The sequence below is a fragment of the Hippoglossus hippoglossus genome, chromosome 20 (genome assembly GCF_009819705.1).
Source record: "Hippoglossus hippoglossus isolate fHipHip1 chromosome 20, fHipHip1.pri, whole genome shotgun sequence".
Classification (NCBI taxonomy): domain Eukaryota; kingdom Metazoa; phylum Chordata; class Actinopteri; order Pleuronectiformes; family Pleuronectidae; genus Hippoglossus; species Hippoglossus hippoglossus.
In genome coordinates, this window is record NC_047170.1 from 3,257,960 (window position 1) to 3,285,459 (window position 27,500).

Consider the following 27,500-nt stretch of genomic DNA (forward strand, 5'->3'; position numbering starts at 1 on the left):
GCACCATACTGAGCAGGGCGTATATAGAGTCATTCTTTGATGACACCGCTGAGTTAGCAGAGCAGTGTGAGTAAGTGTGTGTGTGTAGATTCCTTTCTCAGCTGATGTATAACCACTGTGAGCAGCTGAGGTGACACAGGCAACACTGAGGCTTGTACTAACATACATCAGTCATCTGGTGGTACATTAAAAGTGATGACCCAATACTAGCGGAGCTCTCACCACATGCCTCCTTCATTTCACTGACTCAACTTTGTATTCTGGCAAGCAGCCGGTGTTCACTGAGCCTTGGGAAACGTCCAATGGCCCTAAATTGTCCTCCATCACTCACTGGCTTTATAACTGTTGCAAAGATGAGTAGATAAATAGATAAAGGGACAGATAAATAAAACTTCATTGTCTTTGATGGCGTGTAGAAGTTGACAGGCGGCAACAGACAGTAGGGGAAATACGAAGACAGGAGTGTGACGCACAACACAGCACACCCCAATGAAGGTGAAGGACAACCCCAACAATCCCTCCATGCTTATTAATGATGTCTGTGGTGAAAGGGCGACATTTGGGCAGAGAGAAAAGGAGGAAGTGATAACGAACAGCTTCTAGAGTGAAGGATTTCTGCTATCTCTGGGGACAATGGGTGAGGGGAGGGATCAGGAAGGACAAGAAGGAGGAGGATGGGTTGGTGAAGGAGAAAGCTCCAGGGAGGTAGGGGAAGGTGAGGTGGAGATCAGAGCTTGGTCAATGGCAATGAGGGGGGCACACGGAGTATGAGGGGGCGATGCAAATGAAAAACGCCTGGAGTAAGATGGCACAGCCTGAAATTCAGGTTATGGGACGGGAGTAAAGAGATGACTAACACTCTGCCCTCTCTTGATGATGACAAGGTGCCCTTATGTAACGCTCCAGGGAATGAGTCCAATGAGAACTTTTTACAAAAGTTGGGAGATTTTTTTCTGGATGAATAAAATTGAGAAATGAAACAATAATAATAAAATAGCTAATGAGACAGTAAGGGGAAAAAAACCATAGAGAAGCATTAACGCAAAAAGGCTAAAGTAGAATGACACAAAGAAGTCAGTGAATTATCAAATAAAAATATATAGAATAATATATACGGATACAAAATAAGACAAGGTGACATAAAAGGCAAATGGAATGAAAAGCAAGGGGGGGATACAACTCAAAATGATTGTGTCACTCTTGATTAAATATATCCTAATAAAGTCGTAAGACAATGACAATACAATCTAGAAATCTTTCGTATTGCTGATATATGAAATACAAATGATACGTGCCGTTTAAATAAAATATGGTCAAGCCAAGTCTATTTAGGACTTTGTATGTCTGACAATACAAAAAAAAAAGTTTAATTTTTATTAAGGTGAATACATTGTTGTAAAACATTTGCCAATTTTAGTCTATTAACAGAAAGGAGCCTTTTGTGTCTCTAGAGGGCGCTGTGTGGTGTGATAAATGTCCTTAAGAAATGTCACTCAGTCAGATCACAAGTTTAGAAGTGAGAGAACTCAGGGGGTGTGGGGTTACAAAGAAGTGAGCTTGGCAGACCTCTGCCGCCCCCTCACCATCGCTGCTTGAGGCTACAGGCTGCATCAGCCACTGTAGCATGATACACATGAGTCTCCTGTCCTGTAGGAGTCTGAAACATTACGGGAGCGCAAAGCCATATTTACAGAGTAATCTTTTAAATGTAAATGTTTTTATATACAAAAGTTCATAGTTAGGAATTGCATTGTTTCACACAAAATGTGCGTTTAAAGATAAAAAAAATTCCGACCTAGTTTATAATGAAAGTATTACCATGTTAATACATATACCTATATATATATGATTAGATCTATAAAGATGCGCCGGTCTTTATAACAGTTAAGTTTCTGTTTTAAGATGCAATTATTGTGTCAAGTGTCACACACTGGGCCTCTGAAGGGTAAAGAGGGATTCGACAGTATGCCTTGTGGTCACAAATAATATCTTGTAGGTTGTGAGACAACTTAATATGAACAGATGATAGACATGAGGGATGGATATTGACATGGTGGGATCTGAGGGGGTGAGTTGAAGGCCAGACTAACACTACAGAGAGCCAGGGAATCAAGGACTGCTGTAGAATTAGGAGAGAGTGCAGCATATCACTGCAAAAGCACACTATGGAGTTGTATGACTTCTTCTGAGAGCTGGATAATTTAAGGAGGTAGTGCCCTGTTCTGAACCAGCTTGTCTGAGGACGGCAGTATGAGCAATGATGGTTCTTTCTTTAAATCAAGGTTCTCAGGCTATTTTAGAGGGACCCCGCCTTGTATCAGCTTTTAAAATCAAAAAAAAAAATAGCCTGTGCCTCCATGTCCAAGACTAAATTTTAAGGAAAACTGTTATAAAAAAACAACATCTCTTCTAATATGCAAAAATCGTCAGCTCACTCATACCTTCTTACTTACTATCGTCTCTTGTCAAAAATGTCCAAAAATATGACATTTACTTAACACGTCAGGTGGCGGAAAGAAAATACTTTTGTGTAAATGCATCCATGTATGCACCAGTGAGTAGGAAAGCATGTGTGTGTTTACAAGGAGGGAGAATGTTGAAAGCTGGAACAAAGCGACTGCGTTATGCATCTGTTGCCCAGCACATAAAGGTCAGGGCTGATTGTGTGTCAGAGGCTAAATAACACAAGACCCTTCCAAATAAATGCCACCACAAATGATATTTAGAAATAGCAGAGTGATGGGAGTCTTGTTCTACAGACGTCAACAAGGAATTGTGTGCGTTTGCGTGCTGGACAACATTTGTCATCGCGAAAAGGCAGATTTCACAAACACTTGTTCACAATAGTGCACACACAGGTAGAAACAGTGCGACTCCTGCAAGCTCTAACAATGTATTCTAACCATGTAACCTTTACGCCGCCTCCCAGGTTCAGCGAGCACATTATTTTACCGTCAACCTCCACAAGTTATTGCTACTGGCTAATTCACCACGTCAACTGACCACCATGATTCATTACAGCAGCAGTGACAATACGGTGACACAACTTATTCATTAGTTGTGTGTGTGTGTGTAGTGTCTAAATATGCATATATACAGTTGGTTGCAAGAGCTGTGAGAATTAATAACACATGTGCACACACACACAAATTCATATAGAAACCTTAATGAATTCCTGGTTTACTATTTGTCAAAGTAGCCCAGCTGGGAGGCTGTGTGTGTCTGTGTGTGAGTGCATGCATGCGTGTGTGTAATGTGACTTTACAGTAGAGCGATACATTACACTAACAACTTTGAGAAGAAATGTACCTTTATTTTTCTTTTCAGATGTATATGTCCCTTTAATGTTGTGAGGCCCTGTTGTGTTGTTAAGTAAATAATTCATTCAGACTGTGGAAGCTAGTTAGATTAGCTTGCCCACATTAATACAAAATTATACTTAATATTAATATTTTTCCTATATATATCAATTATAATTGTTCAATTTGTTCACCTAGTTCAATACCTTTACCTGCAGTTCCTGAACACTAAGTGTTGTGACACTCCCACATTTCACAAAAAGGAGCATCAATCCAGAAAGAATTCATATGATTATACTATTTTACTTCATATTTTTCACTTTGACTCTTAAGTATCAAAGAAAACAATATTAATTTGGTGTATATATGTACCGTCTTCACAAATTTGTCAAATGGTCTCATACGCACACACACACACACACACACACACACACACACACACACACACACACACACACACACACACACACAAACACAATGACAGATGGGATTTGACAGTTCACTTTGCGTGCCGCACCAGGTGGGGATGACCTTTAAAGATGACTGGCACGAGCAGGAGGAAGGAAGGAAGAAAGAGGGACAGACAGAGAGAGGAGAAGAGAAAGAATAGAGAGAAACCCACAGAGAGCTGCGGAGGCTGTGAAGGATTTGCTCTTTTAAACTGTGAATCAGTGGTCTTTTAGAAATACCACAGGATGCTAAAGTGTTGCAGCTCACAGTCAATCTAGTGGAACAAATCAAGTTCAGTCCTATTGCTCTGTTTTTGTTGACGCTGCCTCTCAAATCAGATAATTTCTACCCTGGCTTGAATCAGGACTTCCAAAGCCATTTAAATTGTTATCCTAAGAGTCACTGAAGTCACCATCAGTAGATTTTTCCCCCACTCCTCCCCTAGAATAACCACAGTCTCCATTTTTCATACAGTGTGCTTACAAGTTGGATTTCATAAGACATCTTTTTGATCTTATTTTGGAGTTAATATTTCAATGCATTTAGTCTCAGAGTCAACTCCAGGGTAAAATCCCTCCACTACCACCGCTTGTTCTGTCCACTTGGTGGACATGTCTCTGACAGGTTCAGGTGGCAGCGGACCCCCTGGGTCAGTCTGAGGCAGCTGCCAAAACAAAACATTTTACCTTCTTTCATCTTCTCGGAATTGGTGAATTTACAGCTCGTAGCAAAATAATTGTCTTTAATGAGTTAGCTGCACTTTTGGGAGCTGTTATGTCTTAACCCATCTTTATATACAGTCCATGGCTCAGAGGAATAACTTGACACGTTAACTGAATGTCACCGTCACCCTGAACGATTCATATTGAAAAGCCAAATCTGATTCAACTGAAACAATTCTTAGTCTAGTACAGCCCTATTAGTAATTCATTTTTGGATAATTGTTGGCTGAAATAATTGTTGTTTCTGCATGGAATTTTTAAAAGGCATGTAATTTATGATGTACTACTTTATATTTACATTACAGTTTGTCCTACCTTTGAAATGGCCCTGCTCCATGAGTGAATTTCAGGGTTTTAAGCACTCTCACTCCTTACATACACAGAAACACTTACCTAATTATTTTTGCATGCTTTGTCAACAATAACAGCCTCATTTCTGTACAGTGTGATAACAAGGGCAGCCAAAAGAATGGGGGTTTCATTCCACTGTCCCCGCTGACTAAGCTGATAAAGTGGGGGCACTGAGCACAGAGTGTGCATGCTAATCAGTGCAGTGATGGAGAAGTAGATGGAGATTCATTGATACTGTAACCCTGCTAGAGGAAATGGCTGCACAGTGCACACGCCTGAGCTTTTTATCTCCTGCTTTAGTGCATTTTAATACAGTTTACATGAAAGGAGAAAAGGACAAGGTAATTCAGTTGTTTAGAGGGTGGAGATGCTGTTGTGGAAATTTGTGAATACATGTTTTGACTGACACTTTTTAAACATTGGGATTTGATGAGGTCTGTACTTCAAGAGTTTTTTTTCAAATCAACAAGAAAGTGGCTCAGTGCCTGAATTATTCAGTCACACAAAATCTGAGGAGGATATTTTACATGTTAATAATCTACAATGATTTTACATACAAAACAAATAAATACATTTATTTGACTGAAGAAAGAGGTCATACAAAGTGCATTCCCCAAATGGATTAATGCGATTCTACATGGGTCCATTTGAGAACTTCTGACCAAAATACTGTTAGAGACAAGAGACACTCAGTATGGGTTCTCAAAGCTAAAAACTACTGGGGATTAAATGTGCCAAATCGTCTTTAAACTGTCCCAGTTTGAAATTAATACTGTGGAAACTAGAAGACAAATACAGCAAAAACTATTTCGGGAATTACACTGAGGTCTATAAGTATTTATTCAGCAAACTCAGCTTTGGCCTCATGGTGTCCAAATGAAAGGTCTTTTTGAGGTTAATCACAATGTCAGCTCAAATACAAAAGGTATTTTTATCTGAACATATGCAACATTTGTTATGTGACGTTCGAAATTCCCATAAAAAAGAAATGGTGTTCTTTTTTAAAATTAACCGGGCATCATAACTTTTGAGAAATAATATTTAGTCCTCTAAGCTGTAAATATAAAGTGTTGTGAAACTGCAGGGATGAAAAAAGAAAGCACACCTAACATTTATTCAATACACAATAGCTTAGTGATACCCAGCGGACATGGAGGTATTGGATTAAACAAGACAAAGACACCAGGAAGGGCTGACAGCTCCAATAAGCTCGAACTGTGACAGCTGTGACAAGGGTTCCTAATGGATTACACACACACACACACACACACATACACATGCACACATACACATACACATGCACACACACACACACACACACACACACACACACACACACACACACACACACACACACACACACACACACACACACACACACACAGAGAGAAAGAGTCCTACAAGACAGGAGTGTATTCCAAACCCAGAGGTTCTCTCTTTCACTGCATTCACAGAAACAAAATAAAAAAAACAAATTTGAGAAGCTGTTTAATAATTTGCATGTATTGTGTATTGGAACCACGGTTCATGTGAACAGCTGATTAATTGCAAAGTGTACATACCAGTGTACACTACAGTTTTACTGTCTCTGTGACTTTTTAAAGTCATATCTGCCTATTACAATCCAGAGATGCAGATAAATCAAAACAGTTGTGTGTTCATGTGAACTGTGTATGTTAAAAGCAGTGAAAGCCATGGCTACTGTAGGAGCAGAGAAGTTGGAGAACCCCCTGTAAGTCACGTGTGGGAGCATTTTGGTTAAATATACTGATGGCAGGATATTTGGCAAAGAGCAGTGTTTCCCACAGAATTGTTTGAGTCTGTGATGGAAGCATTAGTGCACGTGCATGCGCCTGTAGTTCGCTCTCATGCAGAGCCTGAGTGACAGGTACACAGACTAGACAGTAAAAGAGAGGTTTTCACGCTCTAGAGAACTGCATTGAATGCTTCTGTTGCACAGGGCTGCAGCTAAAACTATGAGGTCTGACTGTCTGCGTGGACTGTGACAACTTTATGGATGAGAGCACAAGCGTGCAAGATGGAGAGACAGAGCGAGAAAAAGGTAAATAGCACCGCAGACAGCTATACAAGGAATCAAAGCAACACTAATTTAGAGATCTCTTATGTTATTATGAGAAGTGTCATTTTATTTGTTCATTATAAAACTGTTGATAATCATAACAGAAGTTTTATAATCTTTGGGTTAAACTAAGAGCCATATATACTTCAGCCACAATTTGTTGCAACAATTTTATATTGTCCCTTTCACTCTCTCGCAGCCGTTTCTGCCTCTAAATCATATGTGTCCATGTATATTTGCTATGTAACTCTGACAGTGAATCAAATTGTGACAGATCACCAGCTGAGATGGAGGTACAAACACACATACACTTGCAGGGAAGCAGAGAAGCCTTGACTCTCTGACTATGACTCAATGTGCCAAACACTAAAATGCCTCTAGTTGTTGTTTAGGGTGGGATGCTTTTTGTTAGTCTGACCACAAGTAATATGCTTTTCTGTTATTTCATGTCTTTGTTGTTTCAAGAGAAATTGTTAAACTCCAAATACATTGCAGCCTCTTCAGCATGAAGTAGCCCGCTAAGAGAAGGCTGAGAGAAGGCATATAAATAATGAAGTATCATTTTATTTGAAGCTAATCCAAAAACACATTTTTGCAGTCCTGTTTTGCCCCTTGGTACTGCTACCAACATTCAAATATTCAGTTGTGATCTCTTTTCTCTTCCCCTTACTGAGAGCACAAGAAGTTGGAAGACAGGCGTTGTAAAACGTAACATAGTTTGTAGATTTTGGTTTTGTGTTGTAAATTCTCTGTGACACACACATGTCACAACCCAAGATAAAAAGGTACTAAAAACTGCTGATGAAAAATATGTGTTCTTTAAGGGAGCTCAACACTTCATAAAGTGGAGGTGACTTAGCTGTCACAGTGATAACAAAATCCTTTTGGAAAACAGCGGGGCAGCATTGAACTACAATGTCGATATCCTGAGATTACCCCGGAGACATGTCCTCAAGCTGAACTGTCGTCTTCAGTCCGCATGGCTTTGTTCCAGTCCAAAAGTCAGCCCTGCCTGCTTGTCTTCTTGGCCCCAATTCATTTAAAAGACCATTTTCTCTTGGAGTCTACACAAATCACTTGCAAAACACGTTCCTCCTCCTCCAGCACATTCTGCCTTACGTTGAGGCTTTCAGAGGTCAACACAACTATAGGGAGAGAGCAATTTAAAGACAGAACTGATCCTGAATACCTTAAAATAAGGTCAGCTGCTAAGTGAGAAGTAAGTGATGAGGAGAAAGCAAGAAGGCAAAAGATAAATTAAAAGAGAGACCAAGTGTGGCAGAGTGAGAAAGAGGTGGAGAGGAAGCGAGTAAATGAGAGCACAGGGAAAGAGGGGAGTCTCCCGTTGAGTTCAACTTTTGGAAACTGAGTCAGTCTCAGCAGGTGGGTCGGCGAGAATCCCTGGCAGAATTCCAAGCTCCCATGATGCTCTGCAGCAGCTAATGACGGGCCAGACATCACATGACACCCTGTTACAAAGCTGACATGTTGCGTTAGTAGGACACATGGATTGGCTCTCACTGATCTGGCCAGGTGGTGCTGCTGCCTCACACATGGGCAGACCTGAGATGAGACAACCCACCCCCCACCAATATCCCTGCATGGATTGGTCCGTTTCCCAGTTAGTGAAGTTGTGTGCGAGGCAGTTTTCGATTCAGGAACTAAACTAACCTGAATAAGAAACAATAGAAGGTGATTTCTCACTGTAGCCTGTCATACTGGGGAGGCCTGGTTTTTGTGTTTGTGTGTACATAAACACCATGTGGTGAGTATAGTAACTTGATATATGTGTACGTGTATGTGAGTATGTGTGTGTGTGTGTGTGTGTGTGTGTGTGTGTGTGTGTGTGTGTGTGTGTGTTAATGAAGTCATTTGTTAACACACAGATGAACCAGAAACGTAGAGAGCAGGAGCAGCTCTATGCAAGCTGCACAGGCAGATGGTCGACTCTTATTGCCAATGAGTGCATGCCTGTTTACACACACACACACACACACACACACACACACACACACACACACACACACACACACACACACACACACAGTCAGAACCAGACTAATCATTGCCACTGTGGCCAAATAAGAATGTTTTTTAACATTTAGTAATATTTCCAGGTAAGGTAATTCAAAGTAAAAGTCTTCAGAGTATCAATGTTCTAAAATCCTGTTGGTAACTGAGCAGGTCCATCGGAAATGGACACAAGGAGTTGGAAGTCAGTCACCGTTGTCTAGTTAAAGGCAGCAGTGCAACATTCATGATTTTTGCTTTAAAAAATGTTCACCAGTTTTAAAACATCACCCAGCAAACTTGAAAACTTGAAAACGTCATGTATGTCAAAGCAGCATGGTACTATAGTCACAGTTCACACAGGTAATGCAGGTTTATTCTTCATCACAAGTCGTGCCTAATGTTATCTACGCCACGTTTTAAGATAAGCGCCAAACATTAAAAAAATAACATTGGGTGGGTGTTTGGCCCATTACTATTCTACTCTAAAAATGTCACTCTGGAAAAAAATTATTGTAATAATTTAGATTTCTTGAATATCTTGCTGTTGCAATTTATTACCAGTAGGGGGTAATGCAGCCCCCTTTCTACCCCTGCTACCAGCCCTCTGTCTTTTTCCTTTGGTTCTCCCTAAGGCTAGTATCACTTAGTATGGAACAATCAGTGGAGACTAAGAAGAAGCCTCAAAATTGAGGTGTATCTGTGAATATGACTGTGTATCACTTAGTGTGAATTGCTTTGTGCGTTTGTGTGTGTATGTGTATACAGTATCTGGATGTACGGTTTGTTTGATCTCCCTGGGCGCATTACACAGCTTTATTGGGTTGTTTTTGTGTTAAAACATGTCTAGTTGCTGCTCTGTTGGTATTTACCATGATATTTCCACAAGGCTCAGGGTCTGGACCAGGGTCATGGATAATGACTGGGCTTAAATGGCAGCCTCCGCTTCCATTCCCTGGCAACCGCTAACAAACTAATCTCTGGAGAGGTTCTGTAGTCTCAAGAGGACTGGCTGTCCTGATACTACAGCAGGTAATCAGACTGGTCTGTGCATGTCTGCGTTTGTGTGCGTGTGTGTTTAAAAGAGAGAGACAGAGGAAAAGAGAAAGATCAGCGATTGATTTCCCAGTCACAGTGTTAGTGTTGACCTTATGGCTGAGAAGAAAGTTCACATCCGAGCTAGTGTGCGCATGTTTGCATTTGTTCTCGGCATGAGTGTAATACAAGTGTTGAATGGGTGAGCCTGGCATATTGTATATAATCCTAGTATGATATTCTTAATGGAATAATTTTAACTGTGCATTATTTGTGAATTTAAAGGGAAGAGAACTGCTGTCAGTGCATATATTAGGAAAGCATTTCAGATTATTACATTTAGTCAAAATCCAAATCAACCAACAACACTCAACATAGATTAATAATTGGACTGCGGTTTGTATTCACACACCTAAACTGCTTCTAATACAGCACAAGTGCTTTTATAGAGATGAGAATTCATAGTGCAAAATAATGGAAACTTGCTTCCGGCTGCACTGGGGGCATGAGCTGTGCTTGTGTGTGTCAGTGACAAAGGACCTGGGTGCCTTCCCTGGTTCACTCCACTGGCTCCTGAGATGAGCTCATTGCTTCGCCCCGCCCAACCCGTACACGCCCCTTGATGGATTGGTCCAACGTGGGACCCTGACTGCCTCACTAAACCCATCTGGATGCAACCATTTCCCCATGTGGGCAACGGGCGAAATCGATTGGGTAAGACATACAATTGGGGGCATCTCAAGCAGGTTAAAATTGAGACTAATAACAGTCATTTTCAGAGACTTTAGTTTACAGACGTACAAGTAGAGGAATAAGAGAGCTATGCCTATGCATTAGCAAGTAAATGAACAATGACAGGCACATCATAAGCATTAGATGTATAAAAATGGATCCACCTTGAGTACAGATTAGTTTATCATACTTGAACATTTAGGTTTGCATCACAAAAACTACAGACATGTGGATGCAGAACTTTTCTAACCTAGTGGAGGCACTGAAAATTACACTTACACTGACAGAGAGCACAGATAAAAAAATAATATTTGTATTCAAGTCATTTTTGTAGCTCAGTGGTTGAAGCAAAGACACATTGTGGTCCCATGGATATCGTCATTCTTTCATGTGTATTTAGTAGCTATACACTTATTTTTCATATTTCTAAGTTGCATTTAAAATATCATTGAGGCAAAGTGTAGGTACAACTCCACGTCTGCTGTCTTTCTTTTTTAACTTCTGTCTTTGTCCATTCACTTTTAATGTGCAGCCTTCCTTGTCAGACAGATATTTGCACGACATAGTTCTCCATAATGAGACCTGTATCAATACTATAACTAACATGGAGGTTAAGTCAAAAAAAGCAACCAGGTCACACGTAAGCAGGGTAAAAGACGGACTAATCAATAGCTGCTTATTGCCGGGACCTTGAGCCCCCTCTGATTCAATTACCTGCTATGATGAGGAAGGGCAGTCAGGCAGGGAGGCAGGCAGGCCAAGCCCACAACACTGTGATTAATGGGGCCAGGGCCGAGGAAATGGGTCATACAGACAGAGAGCAGAGGAGCAGGCAAGAGGAGGAGAAAAGAGGCGAAAGAAGGAAAAGAAAAATGATCGGCTGAAGGATAAAATAAAGGAGGGGAAAATAAACGACAGGAAGCGATTGGAGGGAGCATATGAGGAGAGAGGAGAGTAAAAAGAAAGAGAGAGGGAAATATAAAAAAAGGACGGAGAAAGACTAAGCAGTGGAAGCTGGGGAGAGAAAAGGGGAGGAAGTGTAAAAAGGGAGAATAGATAACAGAAATAGAATAGAAGATAGAAAGAGAATAGAAACAAGTAGAGATAAAGGGAGGGACAGAGAGAGTGAGAGAAGGTGTGGGACAGACTGTGTGAACCTGAGTAGCCCTCTTATCTTTCATTTGTATCACTTTGAACTTTCCCCTCTGTGTGGTCCTCACTCCTCTGCTTTCCCATCTTTTCTACATTCTCCTTTCTCTGACATACAGTAATTCTTCTTCTGACACATGGCATGGGTAAGGAAACGTCTTTGTTAGTTTCAGATGACAGTTGCCATTTCCACATTGTTTAAATAGCAATAGCAATTTTACTGCTCGCACCGTTATCTCTTCTTTTGTGGGGACTACGCGAGTCACGATTTTCAGAACTCTTTCCACCACTATTGAATCATATTTGACAATCACATAGGCTATGAAATAACGTATTACGCCCGGGCCACAATGGATGTGTGAGCGGTGCAGAACGTCTTGCTTTTCATTTCGGCACCAATATTATCACAGTAGTGTGCCCACACTGCCTGCTTGAGGTCTCACCTAATTCCTCTGGGTGCTGCAGAACAGCAGAATAGACAGTCAAAATTATCTTTCACCACATGTCTATCTGTCATATGTCAAAACGTAAATATTTGCAACACTTCCTTTACCCTTTACCCTTTCGGTTGACTGAATCCATTCATTTGTTTTAACAAGGTTTTTATTAGTTTGTATTTTTAAACAGAAGACAGGGCAATGTTCTATTAACTTGTGTGGGTGTGTGTTGCAGTTTCTGTTGTCCTGATACTACTGCAAGTCATCAGGTTAGTGTGTGTGCGTGTGTGTTGAAGAGAGGTAACCTTCCAGTAGTGATCAGAGGCCTTCAGTTAAAGTTCAAACAGATTGAGAGGACATCCTGCTAGTTTGAGAATTAGAGGCGGATAGATTTAGTTAGCCAGGTCTACACATGGACAAAAGATTTAAAAGATGAAGAATGACGACAAACATTTTCCCGTAAGAAAATATTGTATTGAAATGGGCTGTAATTATTTATTCTAGATGATATTACATTGGCTCATTTTTACTATCTATATTAACAACAGTTTTAGAGCAAGGTCTTTTTCATCTGCACTTATCTCAATGTTTTTAATAACTATCAATGCATCATACCTAAAACCTCACTTCAAAAATAATAAATTCTAATAAAGATGTCTATGATTTCCTTAGAATTCATTGTGATTGTCGTTAAAACCTATTGAAGAGTGTCAACATGTGTTTCTAAGACACAGCTAAATTTACCAAACTAATGCTATATAGAGCGTTGCAAATGGCTAAATCGATGTCTGTGTAATGTTGTTTGAATGGGATGGCTCTCGGCAGCAGGAAGGAGCAATAGATTAGTCTGATATAGATTAGCTGCTTGGGAATGAGCACATTTGTTAAAAAATCAACGTTTTGAAAGTCACTTCTGACACTACACTCCTGTTTAACCATCAAGAGTCATGGATTAATTACAAAATCATCAACTGGACAATGTTCAACAGGTTTTAACTCTAGTTTTCTGACACGATGTTTCTAAAACAAGAACTATGTTAATAAGTGCTCCCATTTCACCAGAGAGAAGGCTAAAGAAAGTGTTTTTGAATCCCTGGAGTCATGTAACCAGGTTATAAAATGAATGTGTGATTGTTCACATTCTGATGTATCCAGTAGTATCTTATTATCTTATGCTGCTTCGTAGGATGATTAATGCTTTATGCAATGCACTTCATCCTCCACTCTACCTCACACAACAATTTGGGAGCAGGCAAGGAAAGGGATAAAAGGAACTGGAGCTCATAGCATCCCAGGTTTAAATTATCAGTTTTTACTGAGGATGTCCGTGAAAAAATAAAAAAAAATAAACAAAAGAGTGATCGATAGAAATGTTATCTCCGCCAAGGAAGTTTGTATCTTTGACTGTCTGTTAGAATTACGACAGAACTACAAGTGGAAAGATGTGGAATGGGTCAGGGAAGAACCAATTAAATGTTGGTACAGATCTGGATCGGGGTAGAGTCAAGACTTTTTGTTTTTTTCATTTTCTTTAACATGGCGAGACATATCCATTTTCATTTCTCAGAAAAGTGTGAATCTTGATATTAAAAAAAAACATAGACGTTGGTATCGATGAGTGGGTGCAATATCGTACAGATCTAAAATATCTAAATGTTGTTTCACAGGGGGGTAGGCTTTTTCCAGCTACTGTACGGTAACAAATAGAGGTAGACAACTGTAAAAACCACCAATGTGTAGCTGAGAAATGCAATATGGCCTTAGCTATGGCTTGTGTGAATTTAAGTAGACTATTGGGCCTTGGCAGAGCTATGTGCTTTACTGAGTGCACTTCTACTTATGTCTGCTTCCATCTGAAATTTATACAATTGCCCAACACACCCTGCAGAATCTAGTCCTATGTGAATTTGGCGGAGGACAGTGTTTTAGATACAAGTCGCTTCGAGATGCTGACAACATGCTTCCCACTTTGTGGGTCGTTGACCTCACATGGAAGGAGCACTCAATCAGTTTGAGGTATTGAGGCAGAGCCACTGAGCTGGCGGCTAAATTACAGTCCTGCAGGTTGAGTGCGTCACATGCATACAGACTCGACTCTATTCCAGCCCATTAAACTGACAGAGCAAGGCGCCGGCAATCCAGCACGTGTGCCTTTCTGACCAAAATATCACCATATTGTCTCTTTGGAAACTGCTCCCCAATGATTAAAATACAATAAATCAAGAGGCAATGGGGCAGTAAGAATACAAATACTACAACGACATCTGCTGCAAACAGGAAATGGGTTACTTGAGCTGTGGAATATGGCTGCAGGCTAAAACAGTAAATACCCTATACCGTTTGTCTTCTTGGCGTAAAAGTAATTTGTCTTTGGTGATGAATAAAGTTCATAATAACTGTGGGCAAGAACAGCATAGAGGTTTAAAGTATCCATTATTCTATGTTCTCATTTTTGACTGTAAAATTTACTGCTGCAATTTGGACCCATGTCTGGAGGAGATGTTTGAAAATTCAGTTCGTTTTTACCTGCAGTCCTGACAGAAATGGAGACACTTCCAAGACAAAAATAGTCAGTTGGCATAAAGGAGCTACCATCCTGTTATACAAATTGGAAGCAGTGACACAAAGAAGAGAAGGAAATTAACACCCGATGTTGCTGAAACCCCACACAGCCTAAAGCAGAATCAAAATAATAATATGCTCAATAAAGCACTCTCCTCCAGGTAGAATGAGTAACACTTCATTTTGGAAATGATGAACCCCTCATTTTGACTAATCTGTGCCACATTTAACGGACACTGCCCTGCTGTGGGACTTTGCCAGAGGTGCATCTCTCACCAAAACATCCAGTGTCACATTAGAGCCCTGCCGCCCTGGTTCTTTCTCAGCAAAAAAAAAACATGAGGCGCTGCTAAAAATACCTTCTTTTGAATCATTCATGTCACATACTATTTAGAAAGCTCATGCATACTCATGACCCTATGCAAATGTGAATCACAGGGCTTTGACTAAAAGGGAATTCAATTAATGGGATAACAGGGGCTGCAGTTACTCCCAAACATGAATGAAGCAGGGGTCTACAGGGATTAGGAACTTTGATCAAAATCTCTGTTCATTTTTATTCCTCAAACAAAGCACAGGTTTAACTGTACAGCTTTATTCCCCAATGCAACATTTCTTTTACACAGGACAAGATTTCCACTAATTGAGTAATCTGAACTAAACAAAGTGGGTTTGCCACAAAGTTTGAGAGGCTATAACTTTGCTGACAAAATTGATCCCTGCAATAGAAACCTCCTATGTCTGTACCCACATGTAAAATGGTAAATGGACTGTATTTATAAAGCCCTTTTTAAGTTTCGCTGACCACTCAAAGCACTTTGGCACAAAGAATGGGGGACACAGGGATCGAACCACGACCTTCACTCGGTATAGTGGACGACCCGCTCCACCTCCTGCCGCAGCCAGCCGCCACTCTGTGCACGTAATGACAGTAATGACTTGCATATACCTGACTAGATGCTGATGGAGCTGTGAAGTATGCATATGAGAAACAGCAGTCGTGTACTGCTGCAAAGCCGTTCCTCATGAAGCTGTCCATGTTATAGTAATCAATATACATCAAGAAATATGTTTGGTCATCGACATCGTAAAAATTGTTCGACTGCCTTAGGCTCATGCCACTGAAGAAAAATCAGGCTACTATTTGTAAAAGGGGAAAAGCAAACAAGGTTGTAAAACAAATAGAACAGAAAACAATGCCTGTATGTAAAAGCAATGTTCATTCAACAACATAAAACATGTTAAGTTTATGATGTCGGAGCAGTTTGCAGTGACATCACATGAAATATATTCAAGTTTACAGAAAGTTTACATAGCTGCTTGAGGCACTGTAAAGGGGAGAGAGAGGAAAAATCGAGGACCACCCCAAAAGGCACTCTTTATATAAACTTATATATTATGCATTTTTACATCTTAGAGGAGGATGCATACAGTGTATAAACACACACACACCTACACACACTTGCCCTCTCCACAGAGATCTGCTCCTCTCAGTCCCTGTAAAGGCCTGCTCATTAAAGAAATATATACAACCTACATTCTGTTTAATGTAAGTCTATATGACAGAACAAGAGTTCCCTGATAAGAGGCTCATCACAGGACCCTGTATGAATACCATATATGCTCCTACATCACAAAGTAGCAGTAGTTTCACATCGCAAAAAATGTTAAATACAATATTTGATCAAAAGTAAACATTTGATGATTTATGTGGGTGTTTGCTTTGATGAAATTTACATGTATACAGTGCCTCTTTCTCGATGTATTCCTCTCGGGCCTTTTGTAATGTTTTCTGTTTTATTTTTGTAGCAATATACCTGTTTTGTTTATGGTTAATTTGCTTCTTGTGCTTGTGTGTTTTCCCTCATTGGTGATTACTTTCATGCGACTATCATTGTCCTTTCCTCATTGAAGTATTTTGTCTCCGTTTTAACCTCACTCTTTCTCAATTTGTCTGTTTTTGCTCCTGATTTTGCCTTTAAGTCGAGTTTTTACTTTATTCAAGTTCTGTATCAGTAGCCTTGTGTCTGTGTTTGGGTTCCTACTGCTTTAAAGTAAAACTGTGACAGCCTCAGCAGGGAGAAGAATGGAATGGACCGGCTCAGAGAAACTAACCGAATAAATCATTTTAATTAAGACTATTTTTGCCAACCCATTCTCAATTTCTCCACCAGCGTGCCGAGCATTAAACTTGGGAGACTGTCATCTCATTTTTTCCCTCCAACTTTTTGTGTCAGTAAAACACTTTGGAGAACATCGCCCATAGACTTTGTATAAGCTGCTTAATTGTGGCTGAATCTTGTCAAAGTATTAAAATGAATGTGTCTCCTGTTCTGTTTCTAATTTGTAAATGTGCCTTTGTGTCATTGCGCAGTCACCAAAGGCAAAGTGGACCAGCAGAATATGTTAAAGAAAACAACAAAGCATTAAATTAGAAGAGTTCATATGATTAATGAGCAGAACTCAGATAAGACAACACGCTGTAAACAACATTCTTATTCTTAAAACACTTAGAAATATGGAAATGCCCTTTAAAGAACTGTGAAAATCCATTACAATGAAGAATATACAATTGTGATCATTGTTGTGTCTGTGATTACTGATGACTGGAAACTGAATCTGCACAATAACATTATTTTTATATATTTTGTGATTACATCACAAAAATGTAGTGAAATTATCAAATTTTATCTTGTAATACCGTAAGTTTTTTGCTCTCTGCATCTCAAGTTTTACTTCCTAAACATTTTTAATACAAGAAAACACCAGCCTTTGGATGACTTTGCAACTAACTCAAAAGTTCAATATGCAGTCAGCCCATGCACAAATCGCAAACTATCAACACAAGCTGCAGTCGCTCTCTTGTAAATTTGAAGAAGATGGAGCCAGATCCTACCACTTTGCTGTTGGGCGTGGTGCATGCCATCCATTGCTCCATTGAATTTCACTGTGAAGTCGGATGTGACAGGTTGCTTGAGTGGAGAGGCAGTGTGTGTGTGTTTGTGACCGAGTATAAGTGAGCGTCAGGTAGTTGTGAGTTTGCTTTTCTGTGCATGCATGCATGTGTGGGTGATTGCAGTAGCTGTTCATGTGGAATGCCATGTATGGAGCTGGGCGTGTGTCAGGAATATTGTATGAGAATTGTGATGCTGAGAGTGTATAGCTAATCAAGTGTCCCCCACAGAACATGACCAGCCACCATTAAAAAGCTGAGTGCCACTAAAGTGTGTGTGTCTGTGTGAGTGTGTCTAAGCTTGCAGTTAGGGGTGATCATAGTTTTCTCCATACTGAACACTCCACTTACCTCAAAGCCCCCCCCCCCCTTCCATCTATCCATGCTCCCTTCTTAGCCAGGGTGATGTGTCAATCACAGGTCCGTACAAAATTCAAACACTATTGCCATTTAATAATTAGCCAATGATGCTCATGTTAAAGGAGAAGATGTTACATTTAAAAGCAACTAGAGCATGAACTGTACATGCCAGTTATTTCCCTGCATGTGCACGAGGCAACACAAGTTAATATTCACGAGCCAGTGTGAGTTGAGAGCAAGCGGTCTGGTCATGAGGCAGCGGAGGAGGCTAAAACCAACATGTTCGGAGCAGGAAAAGGGGACAGTGCAGGGGAGTCATTCGAAATGAGAGAGGAAATCTCAATATGTTCTTGTTCAGAGTGTCAGATGTTTTATGGAACACTTAAATTATTCAGCCCTTCTTGCCTTTCAACATCTTCTTCTCCGCACCTCCGAGGAGATGCTGAGGCCTGCCGTCACACTACATGATGTGGTGCTGCCATCTTCAGGCCTGAGCTGGTAATGCAGGTGCTGTTTCATTAAAGTCCACAGAGCAGTTGTTCTCATGTGTACTAACTGCCACACGGATCGAGGAGAAAGAAGGCTCTAAGATGAACCACAGAGCTCAGCTGTAAGAATAACTGAATATTTATCATCCTTTAGTTCGAGGTACAGTGATCAGGGGAATCAGCAGCTGTAGTTTGATGAAACTAAACTATATATATATATATATATATATATATATATATATATATATATATATATATATATATATATATATATAGAGAGAGAGAGAGAGAGAGAGAGAGAGACTGAATCTGTACTTAATAATAGTAAATGGGACTGAACATCAATGTTATTTATTTTGTTTCATCTGTCTTTCCTATTACCACCTATGGATTTCTACTTTAAGAAGAATAATAAATATAGTATATGTCACAAAATAGTGGTTACACATAAAATGGGTGTAAGTGATGTACAGTGAAAATGCATTTAGTGTTGTTCCATTCCTCCAACAGCTCTATATAAATAGTCCATAGCATGTGGAGACACAGCTGGTGTAGGTTCCTCCATCTGCAATATAAGTATAATACCCAGTATGGGTTAATGCATATGTACACACTGAGGGTTATGTTTTGACCTTGCCAGCTGCAACTCACACAGGGCGGCATGATTGCATTAGGTTTGTATTGTGTTGCATCATCAACTTTGGATTATTCTGTTGATGTTCCCGTTCTGGCTCAGAGGACAGCATGACAATACGATAAGAACAGATCATTTATGTTCCTCTTTAGTAACTCCATGAAGACTACAGCCCTGAGAGAGATTAACATAATCTTTCCTGCATGTTGTTCATCACTCATGGGTTCCACAAGACTTTAAATACAAACAAAATAACTTTCCCTTGCGTGCCTGGTGATCCACTAGGAGGAGACTAAATAATAGATACAATTCTATACCGATACAGGTATAACTGTGATAATATATATATATTGGTAAAAAATATAACTCATCAAAAGAAGATTTTTTGAAATCATTGAGGGTGCTATGCAGATGGCATGAATGTAGAATTTCCCCAAAAAAATAATATTGCATTCGAACGCAGACTTTATAATTAAAGAATGACTTCTTTAAAGAGAAAAATGCAAACAGCTACTGTATTTCCAACAACAAATCAGACAAACCAATAATAACAAGATATAAAAAAATCAAACACTCAGATTTTAGCCTGTGACAAAATCAAGATCCTTTCTGATAAAAGAGAGTGAGAAATCATCACTGATTTGGAAATATGGCAGCTAATAACACCAAGTGACTCACATTTATGATTGGCTGTTAGAGTGCCACTGTGGCATGTCATATTTGTTAGATGGCTGAAAGCTATTAAGTTTATGGCATATTTCTCAACAGTTTCCCGCTGTTCATCATTGTTATATGAAACAAATAAGTGTTATGGGCTTCAATAAAGGCAGGCAGCTGACTAATTGGCAATCACTCTGAGAAGTTACTGCTGAATAGACAAGCATGGACACACTGACAGGGTAAGAGACGTAAAAAACTTTGGAAAGAAAGACAGACGAAATGTGGTTATAGAATAACTGACAAAAAACTAAACAAGAGCATGTTTATGGAGAATAAATAGATTTATTTTTGCTTTGCTCATCAAATGGAGATTGACAAGAAACTCTGGAATAGGGCAGAATATTGCTCTGTGGTGAACTGTCCTAATTAACCTTCATCTGATTAAAAAAGGCTAAAGTTTCTCAACAAGTAGACATGAAAACCTTCCTCACAAAGCCACGTTGTTTGTGTGACCATCTCCATCTATGAAGTGTTCCTCTGACAATGACATCTAAAAAGAGCTTTTTTGACCTAACAGTTAAATACATTTTTTGTATCGCCTCATCTGTGTCTCCTCAACTGAATTACTCTGACAATTGCCTATTTTTAGCACATTTGGTGAAAAACCACAGGAGGTGGATTCAAACAAAAATAATTTTTCAACATGAAATTCTTGCCCCCAGAGAAAACTGGCATCTCACATGTCTTAAATGTGTGGAAACATAGTTTATTTTTCTCATTTCTGTCAACTAAGTATATCCAGTGCTCCCACATTTGCACTTCACTGTATATTTTATTCCACAGAACCCAAATGTAGGCAGCTACAGGAAGTGGCACTGTGCACAGTGTTCCTGCAACCAGGAGTTGACACTGTATGACAGGACACACACAGAGAGGGGTAGAAGTTTTTTTGAGAGCAATTAGCTGCTCTGACGGTGGAGAGAATGGAAGTTTGAGAACACAAACTTGAGAGTGTGCACAGATGAAAGTGTTGCCTCATATCACGACCTTTCTCTATTGCTCCATAAGTCACTTGCTGGTAACAACACCACCTTCTATCATCATCCCACCAGAACTGGATCAAATGAATTCTCACCCCCGTAAACTAAAACCCTTTTCTCCACAGAAAGACTAAAGCTAATGAAAGTAGATTGCAGGAGCAGAGTAAATCATGTTGACTTAGTTACATATCTGTCTGAGAGCAAATATATACAAGAAATGTCTTTGCATGCAGAGGTGTCTAGAGTTTCCAAGTCCTTCAAGGTCCAGTTTGTAAGATTTAGCTGAAAGGGATCTATTGGTAGAAACTGAATATAAAATAATCAGAGTGATATTTTCACTAGTGTGCTTCATCTAAATTGTACAAATTGTTGATTTCTTTACCTTAGAATGGGCCCTTTATATTTAAATACTGTATATTTACATCGGGAGCTGATCCTCTCTACCGAAGCCTCCATGTTTTTTTACAGTAGCCTAGACTGGACAAGCTAAACACCTTTTGAGTTTTTATGACGACTGAAGGCTACCAGAGGTTCTCTTTAATGTTTGGCAGGGGAGGGTGAGGTAAGGGGTATTCAGCTGCAATGTGAAACTTCACCACTAGATGTCACTAAATTCCACACACTGATCATTTAATTTCCCAACGTCAGCGTGCACTAAACTGCAGCTCCAGACATCCCGGAACTCTACAAATAACACAAGCGCAGCCTCTCTCTCTGCACCACACCACACACTCCATACTTGAACTGTGTCCTACCTGTGTGACTTTCTCTGTGACGTGGTGCGTCCGGTCAATGAGTTTGCAGGGAGCTATGATGTCCATATCCCCCGTGGGCAGGGCAATGAGTGGGTCAGCTTTGAAATCCACAAAGTTGAGGGTGATCTGGGGTATTTTGGAGATTGTTCGGTACCGCATGAGGTCCGAATCTGACGTGGAGTTCAGTATGTTGGATTTACTGTTTACTGCACCTGCAAACACACACAAGGTAAATGTTTAAGTAAAATTATAAAAGCAAGTAACAGAAAAGCTCCGCTGTTTTTCTGCCCTCACTCTCTCACCCGTGCTGCTGCTGCCTGGCCGGATACTCGTTCTCCGGTTCTTTCTTTCCCAGTCGGTCCTCATGGCTTCGATCTCGTCTACAGAGGATGCGCGACGCATGCTGTGGAAGCTTTCCCGCGAGCGGCTATGTGACAAGGAGCAGTTGGAGCCTGAGGCGTCTGGGTTGAGGCTGAGGCGGTGATGGGGCGTTATGCAGGGTGATGACTGGGTCAGGGGACCCACCAGGTGGGTTCCGTGTGGAGGAAGTAGAGGTGGAGGATGGGGTACAGTAGGCCTAGAGCCCAGTAAAGTGCGCTTGTCCTCCCGACTGTCTTCTGGCCAACTTTGCAGAGCTAACCTAGGAAACAGAAAAGAGAGAAAGTTTGATCAGGATGGTGAGTGTCTCCCCAGCCCCCTAAAAACAGAATGCAGCTATATTTAGCCAACAGTGACCTTTGACCTCACCTTTTTGGGGGGGGGCAAGAGGATTTCCTTGCACGAATCATTTAACTTTTTACATTAAGTTTTTACATGTGAAGAAGAAATTGAAAGTTGAATGTTAATGAGCCTGAGAAAGTCGTCAAGTCTTAAAAAAGATTCAACACCTATGTCAGACTTGAGTAAGAATCGGAAAGCTGCGCTACATCACTATGCTTGAAAGGCTCTGCATAAACACTTCATAGGACTGTTGAGAATCATTGAAGAAAGCAAAACATGTTCCAAATCATCAGTAACTGAAATAACACATGTCCTTGGCATACCTGCTTCCACTGATTTTCTCCTGGTGGTCTGGTTGTGAGTGGGGGATGGGCAGGAACTCCCCCAGGCCTAAGGTCGCGGGACTATGGTGGTCTGAGTGCAGCGGCAGAGGTTTAGCATTGGGGATGTGACCGGTCTCAGGGTCGTCCAAAGACGCTTTGCTGTTGGACAGGGAGCGCAGCAGGGGAAGACGCAGCTTGAAGCCTCGTGGGCGACCTGGTGGGGAGACGTACGAAAAGACTCATTGCCTGCAGATTGACAGGTGGAATTCTAATATAAGTGAATGAAAAATGTAAAAGAAAGAAAGAGGAAGAGATATAAATGGTTGTCTAGGTAGCGGACGTGATGCTAGGAGTGGGAGAGAGATTTGAAGTGGATCATGCTGAGCCTAATAGATTTTAAAATACAGCTTCAAAAACAATCTACTGGAATCTGGGACAGTAACATTGATTAGATGTTGGTTTTAGCCACAAAGTAAAAATAAAAAGGGAATTTGGCTGAGAGAGTTCAAAACCATCGTCCTACTTCAGACACTGTTCCCCTGGGTTATATCTCTGGAACATTAAAGTGCACAGACAGAACATGAAAATCAGCATTTTGTAAAAGTCGATCCCACACAAACACCCAGAATTCATTGAAAAAAATTACTTTGCACATATCAGAAATACCTGACTGAAAATCATGGTTGTCACCCCTCACTCACTAATCATATTAAGTTCTCTTCAGGTAATGATTTTATTTCAGGTAGTCGGTGCATCTACACTGCTCATAATTAACTTCATTGGTAGTTACTGCGACTTATATTCCTATTGTTTATTTTTTATGTTTCTTTTATTTTTTTAACTTTAACAACTGTACTCTCTTGAAGCACTTTGTGACTTGCTCTGAGAAAACGCTTAAAAACTGCTGAGTAAATGCTATAGTAAATAACATTTAGTTACTTATTGATTTGTTTAAGCTTTAAATAGCACTTTTTTTTTAATTTAACTTGCTCAACTTAAATTATAAATGGTTCAATAGGGAGAGCAGGGCAAAAGGGATAAACAAGAATGAAGGAAACTCTAATTTCAATTAACTGATATCCACTGTGTATACTCGGAGTTCAGAGAAAAAACAAGGTAAGTCAGTAGTTACCTGTGACGAGCCAGGTGGGCAGGCGGTGGTTAAGCTCCTCTTTGTGGTCTACAAGTGTCTCGTCTGTCATGACATCAAAGTTGAGGATGAACATGATCACCACGCCATCCTCGTTCTTTACTGGAACCACATCCACCATACATAGAAAGCACTGACCTGCGGGGAGGAGAGAAGGATAAAGCTCAGCCAAACTTGTTGAATTTGATGGGGGCTTTACTACTTAAGCTTGAGTGAAAAAGGTTTTAGAGTTGAGTCGTCAGGATATTGGATGTGACAGGCATTGACAGTATCAGAGTTGACTCTTTATATAAACACAATCATTTTAACGACCATGTGAAATTCTACGTAATCAATCTGTTAGCAGAAAAATTCATGTGCATTCTGATTGGTCACAGATGCAGCCATGCAGGTCACACAGTGACTGTGAGCATATCTATATACACTTATTACACAGGCCCACTTTCACACACACACTTTTTCATTCTCTCCCTTTATTAAAAGTGCATCTGCGCTTAATCAGCTCTGACACACTCTTCCATACAAGGCCGGGCACGTTCACTAATCTGCCACGAGAGCTAAAACAGCTAAGTAAGCGTGAAATTAGACTACACATGACAGTAAGTGGCTGGGAGTTTTCTAGCAGGTTTACAGGCCTGAATACACTGCATGAAAATACACACACACACACACACACACACACACACACACACACACACACACACACACACATTGAGACATGACCAAGCCATTGTTGTTTTGATTTAAAGATATTCTAGACATAGAAAAACCTGAAGGAGCAGATGAATCAAAGGATATGCTAGTAGCAATCTCAAAACACGTTGTATCTCTACTCTATACCGAAAAACAGAAACCTCCAGTAAATGCATACTTGCCACTCAACTATAAATTACGGGTAAAGGAATAAAATTGATTTGCACCACATCAGAAAGTCAACATGCAAATCCAGGTCACTTCAATACTAAAGTAAAGAGATTTTATTCTGTGAGGAAAGTTATGATCCACATATACAGACAGCAATTTAATCAACTATAGTTTTATTCTAAAATATAGGAAAGAAAATTAATTGAAAATGATCCTTGAAGTGTTACACGTCGAATGTGTCTCTCTGGCTCCATCTCGCCACTGTCCTAATAAAAACAACTTTATAAAACCAAGCTACAATAAAATACACCCAGTTTGCAAAGTCAAAATAAAGACTCGAGACTAGAGAATTTAAGAAAACAAATTTTACATTAATCACTGTGTAAGTATTTGTTTATTCTACACTCCGATGTGTTGGCCGCTGTTTAAAGTGGCCTCCTGATGTTAAATTGTTCCTCTCATATTTCGCAACATACCTGGCTTTAGTCCGTCCTGTCTCTTACCTGGACAGTGATGGTCAGTGACCAGCTCAACAAATGGCAGCCGCAGCAGTTTAGTTGTTCTTGAGCGCTTTTACCCAGCAAGGTATGTTGTACAACGTCACGTACAGTATGTCTACTGCAGGCATGCCTTACTTAACCACTCGCCCGCCCGCCTGTCATTCATGTCACATCACCACTGGTGAGTGGGCTGAAATCCGATTGGACAACAGCATAATCCCAACACAGGAGGGGGAAAAATATGAAACACGGGGAAAACTAAGGGATTACACCATCTGGCCATATCTGGCAGTGTGTGTGTGTGTGTGTGTGTGTGTGTGTGTGTGTGTGTGTGTGTGTGTGTGTGTGTGTGTGTGTGTGTGTGTGTGTCTGTGTGTAGGTAGAACATTCATTCATGAGCTATTTTCATTATGAGCTATGACTCTGCACTTGCTTCATCGGAAGGTGTTGCTGCCTCAAATGTTGCAGCACCGAGCAACGCCGGAAGACAATTTTTATATAATAAGACGTAGTCACAGGGAGAAGCTACAATGACCTCAAAGACTGTGAAAAAAATATCTCAAATAATGTCATTTTTATTCAGCTAATATGTGGGCTGACTTTGATAGTTATCATCAACAACAGGAGCATTAAAGAAGAATCATATGAATGGGAAATCAAAGAAATTTTGTGTAAAAGGGAGGTAAACAAGTCTTTTAAGAGCAAAACCTAAAACAAAAAATGTCATCACTGATTCTGATCAATCTCACATGAACTGTTATCAGAGACAGATTTCAGTCACAAGCACTCCTTCTTCAATTATGATTCCACGTTGCTATATAGCATATGCTTAAAGCTGGTATATACGTATTCATATGAGAACTTGTCTAAGAAACACCCTATTATAGAGTTTGAACCAGCGAGCAAACCTGCAACTCTTTGTATCTCTGTTGTGACCCAAAGCACGTCGTGTACTGATTGTTTGTGGATGACAGATGTGATTTGTACAGCCATGCAACATTAAAACACACACACTGCAATGCAGGATTAAATGGCAACAAAAGAGGATCTAACCTCCGTTCATTGTTTTTAATACTAATACATTACAAGTATTCATTGTTAGTTCTTGAATCTAGAACATTCATCTGTCATGTTTCACTTATGTATTACACAAGTGAGTGTTCACTTTAAATACACACAATGCATACTCATATGCACGTATGCATAGATGGAGGCATGAGCTCACTGTGCGGTGTATGTAAGTGTTCATGGACATCTAAACCCGTGGACACACATCAGTGTACACATGGGTTTATCTGTGCATGTGCGTGTGTGTCCTGAATTTGGCAGAGTGGTGGAGGTCAAGGGATAAGCTTACATATTTTAGTGACATTAGACCTTCATGATGCTGACCAACCTACCATCTCTGCCTCCTGTAGAAGATTTCCTCCGAGAGCATCTGAAATGCATTGAGCTCTGAGGTTAACAGGGCAATGGCATTTTCATCTAAATGCTCCGTCTGGATGTATTCCAATTCAGCGTGTACCAGCTGATAATCTGATTCAGCGTTGCTGATTTACAAAGCTCTGGGAGATTATCACAATGCACTAAAACACATCCAAAAAAAGCACAGAGTGCAAACTTCTCATGGTGGGGTGGGGATGGTGCAGTGACAACACAGTGTGTTAAACAACATGATCAAACAGTTGTTAAATAACTATTTACATTTTTAAGTGTTTTATCACTGGTCAATATGGGACAAACTGTGCAGCAAAAAGTGGTTGTCTGAGTGGAAGCAATTGTGAGAAACTAGGACCTTGCATCAGTAGTCAGGCTGGATTGTGGGTAACTTCTTATGTTCAAAGAACATTTCCAAATCATATTAAGATTTAGTTTTTATTTAAAGTAAAAAATGCATTAATCATTTCTAAAGATTGTTTTAAGTATTACATCAATCTCAACAGCTTTGGCCTAATAACATTTGCTCCCATAATTCTGAACGCGGATGAATTAAAAGACTGAGTTAGATAACAGCTAAGGCTTTGAGGTCCATGAATATTTTTACTTCAATAATGATAGCACTATGCATAATATTCTTTCCAACACCATCAGAGGTCAGCGGCGTAGTATCACAAACTTAACTCACACTAACTTTCTTGATGTCAACTGCCATAAACGAAAACATGAGGAGAAGAACAAACGTTTCCATTCATTCCGCTCATTAAACTGCCATTATTAATTTTTCAG

At 40.1% G+C, this 27,500-nt stretch overlaps 1 protein-coding gene across 1 annotated transcript in view; it reads right to left on the bottom strand.

Moving 5' to 3' along the window:
- The window catches only part of kcnh2b (potassium voltage-gated channel, subfamily H (eag-related), member 2b), a 213,270-nt gene that overhangs the window by 70,543 nt on the left and 115,227 nt on the right, over positions 1-27,500 (bottom strand). The window contains exons 3-6 of the mRNA XM_034573028.1: positions 23,893-24,048; positions 22,761-22,974; positions 22,020-22,357; positions 21,718-21,929 (exon numbers count right to left, since the gene is read on the bottom strand). Coding sequence (XP_034428919.1) covers positions 21,718-21,929; positions 22,020-22,357; positions 22,761-22,974; positions 23,893-24,048 — 920 coding nt within the window. The remainder of the gene's footprint in view (positions 1-21,717; positions 21,930-22,019; positions 22,358-22,760; positions 22,975-23,892; positions 24,049-27,500) is intronic.